This window comes from Dendroctonus ponderosae, unplaced genomic scaffold (genome assembly GCF_020466585.1).
Source record: "Dendroctonus ponderosae isolate FM_Combo_2020 unplaced genomic scaffold, Dpon_F_20191213v2 Dpon_F_20191213_1, whole genome shotgun sequence".
NCBI lineage: Eukaryota > Metazoa > Arthropoda > Insecta > Coleoptera > Curculionidae > Dendroctonus > Dendroctonus ponderosae.
In genome coordinates, this window is record NW_026017110.1 from 44,704,624 (window position 1) to 44,713,624 (window position 9,001).

General features: G+C 34.9%; 1 protein-coding gene across 1 annotated transcript; it reads right to left on the reverse strand.

Annotated features, from left to right (window-relative positions):
• Positions 1-4,616: 4,616 nt before the first annotated feature.
• On the reverse strand, positions 4,617-9,001 carry LOC109541566 (odorant receptor 49b). Its single transcript, XM_048667331.1, has 10 exons — positions 8,941-9,001; positions 7,862-8,889; positions 7,390-7,749; positions 7,130-7,336; positions 6,821-7,062; positions 6,671-6,770; positions 6,403-6,507; positions 6,197-6,352; positions 6,020-6,115; positions 4,617-5,485 (listed from the first exon to the last, which is right to left on the reverse strand). Exons 2-9 carry the CDS (start codon positions 7,865-7,867, stop codon positions 6,065-6,067), a joined length of 1,227 nt encoding a protein of 408 aa, XP_048523288.1. The 5' UTR covers positions 7,868-8,889; positions 8,941-9,001; the 3' UTR covers positions 4,617-5,485; positions 6,020-6,064.

Below are 9,001 nucleotides of genomic sequence, written 5' to 3' on the forward strand. Positions count from 1 at the left end.
CCCTGACGGTGGGATTCTTGCTTTGCCGGATCCTATCCAGGAACCCTGACGTTAGGTTCCGGATGTGGTCCAGCAGGTCCTCTGTATCCAGGTCTTTTCGCAGGGTGGTATTTTTGACGAAGTATGGGGCCTTTGTCACTATCCTCAGTATTTTATTCTGAAATACTGAGATCCATAGATCAGCACCGGGCGTATCAATTGCTTATAAACGCTGGCCTTAGTTCATAGGCAGAGTTTACCTGACAGCAGAGGATAGCAGGCATGGAGCAGGAATCTTGCCTTGGCGATGGTGTTTGCCATCGATTGCCTTGCGATGGTCGTGCCATACTAGACGCTTGTCACATATAAGTCCAAGATAGGTTATCTTGGACCTCCATGGTAGCCCCTGTCCTGCAAGCTCTAGTAGGCCTCTGGGTGGATTCTTCCTGGCTCTTATGAATATGATGGCTTGCGTTTTTGCTGGATTGAGCTCCATTTTCCAGTCCCTGCTCCATTTAACGACCTTGTTGAGCTGTCTCTGCAGTTTGGCTTGGATGGCAGCGTACTGCTCTAGGTAACCCAGACGGTTCTCAAAATCTCCAGCCCAGGTGCGAAATTTCCCGCTTGTCAGTGTCATCTTTGACAGTAAATGGGGTCCGAATGGGGTCCAAATGGGGCTCCCATTTACTGAAATACCATGAATTTCGATCCCCCCATTTCAAACATGAGTACCCCAGGCCATTTCCGTTATACAATATTATCAATGTTTCGAAAAGCAGTTCTGATTAGTCCCTTCATGTCATCTTTTGTAGTTGGAGTTATTTTATAAACTTCGTTTTTGACGTAACCTCATAAAAAGAAGAAGTCCCTATCCACCTCTCAGGAATTTCATTCTAAGAAATCTAAATTCTGAGGTGGAGCTCCATCACGTAAATACCACATTCTTTTCTTGACATATATATATGTCATAGAAATAATTTTTATTATTATTGGTATATGCATAATAATAGAAATTATGTCTACTAACCATTCAATTTTTATGAAAAGCTGCTTCATCAGTAAATAATACATAATTAAAAAAATATCTGTCTTCTCCAATTTTGCGCCTGGCCCATTCACCAAATCTAACTAGTTATATAGTCCTGGTTGTTAAGTTCCTGCATTAACTGGATGTGATATGGATGAATTTTGTATTTTACCAATATTTTTTGTATAATAGATCGGCCGATATATGTTTCATTAGCCATTATTCTCTGGAAAGTATGAGGATTTTCAGTTAATTTTCATAAAACTGCCAAGTCATTTCCTTGCGTTGAAGCCGTTTTTAGTCTGTCCATTTTCTCATATTCAACATTTCCTGTTCGTGTGAATTGTTCCATTAATTTTTCAAACGCCTTTTTTTGCGGTTGTGGTCTTTCAGGAAAATATTGATAATAAAGTCGCGTAGCGAGCGTACAGTTTTTATCACTAACACCTGGTATAACCACCATATCAACTAATTCTTCTATAGAAAAATTAATATTTGTTTAAGAGCTTTTTAATAATACGGATGACTTTTAAACTCATCGTCGTCATATACTAAATGTAACAACTTTTTGAAATTTTTAAATAAAATAAATTATAATTTGAAAACGGTTAATTTCACAGCTTAAAGTGTTAATGCAAATTTGTAACTTTGCAAATCGTCTATCTAATGACGTATATACTATACACGTACTTTCATTTGAAAAACAAAAGTTAAATTGCGTCAAAAACTTTTAGATTTAACTTTACATTGTAAACACCCTGCTCAATATTGTACATTGTATCGACATTTTGGTTCAATATAATTCTTAACAGATCCGGGGTGATTGAAAAGACGCATTTTTTGTGTCTTTAACTGCTTTTTTTGCTTCTACAATTAATGTTTAGATACCATGTTTTTAAGCAAAATTTTACTAAAATGGCGATAATCTGACAACGTCGCAAGTAAGAAAAAAACAATTTACGCTGCATTCCATGAGCTAATAAAAAATGGGTAGTTCTATTTAAAAAAATACACGTTGATCTTGCCTCTCTTTTCTGAGACCCTCTGTATCATATAAGATATGTTTAAAATGTGCGCCCTTTGTGCGTCAACAACTTTTTTATGAAACTATTTTTCGAAAGTTCAACACCTACGGAAATAATGGACTATCGCGCACTAAAAAACAACCCTGTATGTATTTGTGCATTTGTCTTTTTGTAATCGATTAATTTCACTGGTATTATAAAGGCGGCCTTTGGTCAACTGTCTAACCTAGATAGGTTTTTTTTTAATTGTTTCTAGTAATATTTACCAGCAATCAACAGGTTGAAGCAAGTTTCTGCAAAAGTCCATTTAACAAGTCTTTTATGAAAATTCCCAATTATTTAGCCAACACCTCCATTTTAATAAAGCTGGCTTATATAAAGAATTTTACTGAAAACACTTTGTATGGAATTTAATTAAACTGAACGAAAAACAGAATAAAATTAACGTTTTTGTTTATGGCAAATTTTTGATGTAGAATTGAATAAACATTCAATTTATAATAATTTCGCAATTATGGGTTTGAGAAATTTCCTTCTTTTCACACTGAGTGCTGTTGAATATTTTTTAAATCAAATGCCAGTTTACAGTTATTTAATGCCACCATTTCAATGGTAATTTGTTCGGTAATAATTTGCCATTGGTTTTATACGCCGATATGTAAGGCCTAATTAATTGAATTGATTAGTAGCAAATTAGATGTTTAGTCATTAATTTTCCAAATTGATTGATTTTGTCCCACAATACCACTGTTAAATGATTTTTAATTTGTTGGAAGACCATCCGCCCCATCCATATTAAAGTTATCCGAATAACAGTTTCAGATGTTTACTGGCAATTTAATTTGGTATTCATTTCATCCACATGATCAAATTCGCCGCCTCCTTACCTGCGCCTTGGTAAAAAAGTAAGTATATCAGCTACAACTTCATGCAGCTACTTACTGTTTTGCACTAGAAACTTTTCTATAGACACCACATAATTGTCAAGTCGAGTAGGATTGAAATAACAATCCTACTCGACAAGCTACTGTTCTTTCGAGTGGGGGCAGCCTAAGACTTTTATGTTTCTCACGTAACATTTATTCAGTAAAAGACATGCGGAACAAGTTAAACTCGCCGATTTAACTGAACAAACTCAGCTTCGTCTAGCTCCGCAGCTATGTAGCGACTGGCCACTAAGCGATCACTGATTTTTAGTTTTCGTATAACTCCTGCAGTTGTCGCTACTGGGCGCGGCTCTGAAAATACCCCTTTATCCTCGCTCTTTTGAATCCTTCGATCCATGCTTCGATCATGCGTTGCGTTGTAAGTGTGAAAATATTTGTAAGCAACTTTGGATCGTATGTGAGTTGATCATGTCCTTAAGCGGACGTGAGAGATAGAGCGGTGTATGAAGAAGTGATTTTTACAAGGTTTTCTGAAATTTAGTATTATAGTAATTTAAAGTTTATGGATTGCCACGCCCAACTCTGTACTCCTAAAAACAGATGAAACATTTTTTACAATTATGATTGCACTTGCACGATAATGTATATGAACTCAGATAATTTTTTTTCATTTTGTATTTTGTCAGAAGCGGAAATTCCAGGATCGCGTCTATTACGAAAGCGAAATCTCGTGCTCTCTAATGTCTTCGAGATCGTCTACCGACTCTAAAAGTCTGCGAAAATTTATCGACTCGATTTCCTGCCAATTTACTGAAAAGCTGAATTAATGGTCTCATCACTCTAAGATCACTTATTTTAGCCCCTACCGACCTATTCGTTGGAAAATCTTTAACACACGACGACTTCTCCTTCAATCGAAAACTATCTCATTAGTATTATAATCGTAAATTATGAGCCTACGACCTTTGAAAAAACTTGTATTTGTTGTAAATAGTGATTCGGATTTTGATAGACTACTAATACTATTTGGATAAGATACAGATAGTCTCAGGCTAGGTTTTAAAAACAAAAGCATTCGGATTCAAATCTAAAATTTATTCTGTGTTGCCAAAATATATTATTATACAGGGTGAGTTTTTTTAGATGACTAGTACAGGGATATTCGGAACTAGAGCAGTTACGAAGAAAGTAAAATGGACAAAGAATTGTGGTTTTGAATGCTCTACTAGAAACGTCAAAATATATTTGGGAAAAACTTATTTATGGTAAATTTTTAAATTACTCCTAGTTCCGTTGATGTTAATTTGACAGGAAAATATTAAATAGAAAACTTGTAGGAAATTGAATTCCAAACAAAATAGCATAAGACATTTCTCCAAGACAACTGTCATTTTTGACATATGATGCAAATTTGAGTTTTTTTAAGTGGCAACCATACTTGATTATTGCTTTACCGAATAGAGCATGTATCTGCGAACAATTTATACTTTTTCAATTTAGTTGATCGAAGTTAGCCATGGACAATAATATAAAACATACAACATTGTTTCCATAGTAACAAATAATAACAGTATGCTTCAGTATTTACTTTGACAACTACTTTGAAGTTGGCAATAACTTTATTTTAATTAAGGCGGCTGCTCATTTAAAGTGTTTATTATAAAACTCAATTCACACCGATAATAATTAAAATTTAAATGCAGAATCTTTCATTTTTATTGCAATACATTTTCAAAAAGTCCACCATTATTATCAATACAACCATTGCAACGCTTTAAAATTGAATAATAAAACTGGAGCGACCATCAATATTTTCAAATCCTCTAACAACAACTTCTTTAAGTGCATTTAAATTGGAATATTTGTTTTTGTAAACTGTGGTTTTTACGGCGTCTCACAAAAAGCAATCCAAAGGTGAAAGATCCGGTCATCGACGTGGCCACAAAATATGGCCGTTTCGTCCAATCCAAGCCCCAGGAAATGTTACGTCTAGGTGATTCCACACTTGGGAAAAATTATGCGGAGGAGCGCCATCATGTTGAAACCATTCCACATTACGCCATATTTCTGAATATAAGTCGTCTAACATAAAATCCATGTTATTCCGAAGGAATTAAAGATACCGACTCCCATTTAAGGTGCCTTAAAAAATAAATTGTCCAATAATTTTTGAGCCTACCATACCCTCCAAACGTTAAACCCAAATTTGATTTGTGGCCTCCTTTGCTCAACGTGGTGGGGATTTGTTTGATGTTTGATTCCAAAGATGTTCATTGTGTCGATTAAACATACCGCAATTTGTAAATCGAGTTTCATCGGGCCACAATATTTTATAAGGGAATTGGATGTCTTGTTGGTATTTGTTTCGACACCATGTACAAAAATTAACACACAACTCCTCATCCCCTGGAAGTAAAGTTTTTGGAACTGAATTTTCTCCTGATCCTCTGGAATTTGTGTTTTTTTTAACTCTCATCACGGTGCTTTGGGATGTCCCGGATTCTGCTGCGATCTCTCTGGTTGAAATCTGTAGATTCTGGCTTACAATGGCAAACTTCCATAAGTGCCTAAATTTTCGTATAATCGTTTGAATGTTTTCAAGGACGGTTGGTGATGCTAGACGCTCGTCTAGCATTTTTATCACATCTAATGTAGGTTTCAATCATGTCGCGCTTTTTTTTAATGGAATAATTAATTTTTACAATAAAACTAATTTAGATTTCTAGGTTGAATTTAAACTTGAACGTCAAAAATTGAAAGATGTTATTATTTGTTGCTATGGAAACAATGCTATTTATCTTATACTATTTTCCACGACTAAATTAGATCAACTTCGGAGAGAACTAACGATGTGATATATCACAGAAATCGTAATAAAATGCTCTATTCGGTAAAGCAATAACCAAGTATGATTGCCATTTAAAAAAACTCAAATATGTGTCATATGTCAAAAATGACAGTTATTTTGGAGAAATATCTTATGCCATTTTGTTTGGAATTCAATTTTCTACAAGTTTTTCTGTCAAATTAATAAAGCAGGCAGCAATAAATAGGAGCAATTAAAAAAATTATTATAAAAATCAAAATCGAAAAAAATTCACCCTTTATGTAGGTATGTTAATCGGGTAGTGTTCCATCGACTAATTTTACTTGACGCTATACATTAGCATAACATACGAATAGGCTGCGTTGAGTATCTGCAAATAACTCAGCTGCTTCAAAAAAATATTCCTTTGACCAACAGAATCAAACAACTACAATTTAGCAGATTTACTTACAGAAATAAATTTGTTTAACGACATATAGCCAAATAATCCCAACTTGTACTTGAGCCCCTTTTGGTTTCTCATGATAATCATAAATGTCATAAATCCAACTTTCTTCGAGTATTGATACCATTTGGATTGGTAAATAGCCACTGCCAATTCTTGATTCTGAAAAATTCGCAAACTAGCCGAAATACTTGACACAAGGCAGTACTCACCAAAACGGTAAGTTCATTTGCATAGTAGTAGTACAAGAACAGTCTGAAGTTGAGAATCACTAAGTATGCTATTACTGAGACCAGTTGCATTGACGTTACGTCTTCCTAGAACAAGATCGAGGTTTTTGATGATTTTCTGACTAATTTATGCACATTTTCAGAAATAGAAATAAAATCAATTTAAAATGAATGACCCTGATAACAAAACAAAACTCATCCTTGAAACAAAAGGTCTTGGACCGCAATCAAATTATTCTTTTTGTCTGACCGTTAAAACTTCCGCCAGCACACAGGCCATGTGAAGAGAACTTTGGATGAAATCCAAGAACAAGCACGTGCCCATCAGCTCATTAAAGTCACTTACATATCTGGAAGTGTTTAGGTCACGACAACACAATTTGCAAATAAATTAACTTACTGAACAATAATTTTGTGCTGCTGAATCGATTGGCGAAGAACAACAATGGCAGCGTCTTCTTTACTAATGTGTGTATAGTGTTGTAGAATTTTTTCCTGGTAGAATTCCATGTTTTTGAGCACGTGTTTTAAGCCTTTCAGTTGGGTTGTTGGATAAACTAGTACACTAATCAGGACGAATTCTCCGAACGTATCATAACTGGATCCAAAAATTGTATAAATAATATGGCACACGTAGGCTGCCTAGCCAATGGAAAACAAACATAAATTACGACTCAAACGTCTAAAGTAAGGCCTAATGTATGCATACAATAAAATGATCCACTTTATTGAATGGCAGCCATATAGACAAAGGCAAACTTTTCACCAAAACGGTATTATTGTATATTAGCGTTTCCGTGGCTGGATCCAGCAAAGGACGGATTGTGTAAGACAGTTCCGTGATGATCATCATTCCCAGATAAATTTTGATGTTGCGATTCAGTTCATTAGCACTGCGCTCTTCAATAAAATTCAGCTAAAAATCGAGCGATTATCAATACTCTGGTTTCTGAAAGGACAAAAAATCACCTGATTGTCATTTGCGTAACGATTCATCCACTGTTCGCGCTCCAAAATATGTTCCAAAAGCCTTTTGAACCCCGACTTGTACATAATACTTTGTCGAATTATCGTTATGGTGAACAGAGGGGTGATAATCAGGTTCTTGGATAGTTCGGTGACATCGATTTCTTTCGCACATACAATAACCAGCAACTGCATATAAGTGCTTAGCAGAATCAGCGTGAACACAACGAATGTGATTTTCGAGAAAATAGAGTAGCCCTGTTGAAGGTAGTAATGTTTCTTGAAGAGAAACTGGTGAGGAAAGAGCCCTAGCAGAGTTGCACATTTCATAACCAGGTTTAAAAACTTGCAATTTGGAAAAATCTAGAAAAGCGAAGTTGCATGTAAAACTGCCGTTTGGGATAGTGTAACATTAACTTTCAAGGAGTTAGTTGAGCTACATGATAAATAACTTTTCATTTAATAAAATACTCACTGCCATCGCTGGAAGCCTGCTTGCTGTTCACACTGTTTCAGTTAAAAATTGATTCGCGTTCACTTCCAATTTTTTCCCAGAATAATTAATAATGGCTCAAGCGCTCAAGGGAAACAGGTGGCGTTCTAAAAGTTTATTTACCAAAACCCACTAGTAAAAAAAATTAATTAACATTAATGACTAACTTGAAATAATACGCTAAAAGCAAATTACACATATACCAGAGATAAAAAACATCCTCAAAAGTGGACCTAATTAAGAACATTTTTAAGTCAGGGAATGTACTATAAATTATCATGTCATCTTGAAAAATTAGTATGGTTTAAATTGATTCATAACTTAACTTAGCCGATATTTTTGGTTGTGCATGGCCCTATGAAATAAGTGTAGCTGAAAGTTGTTACGTGCTGGAAACTCATAAATGAGAGTAAACAGTTACTATTTAATTTACACAAGCTAGCTGTGAGTGTTGTTTTTATTATTTCAGTTTTGCATAATCTGGCCAAATGCAAAACCCTTTGTTATTCTTACAAATTGTATACCCATGAGGTAATAATATATTCCAATTTCTAATACTCGGCTAAACGTACTTTTTGGATCAGGTTTTCACCCGGGTATTTCAATAACTAGCTCACCCTTTCTAGAGGTAGAAATTCTGTTGCTGATTAAGCACTTCAACCTATGATTAAGGTGAAATTATTTATTGCATCAATTTTCGATCTAATATTCCACTATTTATAATCAAACGCCCAGAAACAATTATTACGATACACAGTAAGATAAATAAATAAACTTACCGAATACTTTGTCCGAATCATTACAAAATTGATTATTATATAAAATAATAAAAATATCTGAATCATTATTTTTAATCCTTTCATGCAGCACTTGTCGGAATTCAACCAGATTATGTTCAGTACTACCAGTTCTACTAATCTCTGGTACTACAATATGGCTTCCCAATTTCTTATCCAGACACATTGCTTGAACAGATATTAGGTCTGACGTTGCATCTTGGACATTGGGACCTGGAAGTAGGGAATAATAATTACTGATTATTACGCCAAAAATTGTCCGACCTGAGCTTCCATTTATCCACAAAATACAGTACAGTGCGCGACACTTGATTTCTCTCACCTA

Excerpts from the sequence above, each read along its gene's own strand:
- LOC109541566 (XM_048667331.1), bottom strand. Across the intron at positions 6,508-6,670 it reads TGCTGGCGGAAGTTTTAACG|GAAGACGTAACGTCAATGCA; the intron begins GTCAGACAAAAA and ends ATCTTGTTCTAG. Across the intron at positions 6,353-6,402 it reads CAAATGAACTTACCGTTTTG|AATCAAGAATTGGCAGTGGC; the intron begins GTGAGTACTGCC and ends CGAATTTTTCAG.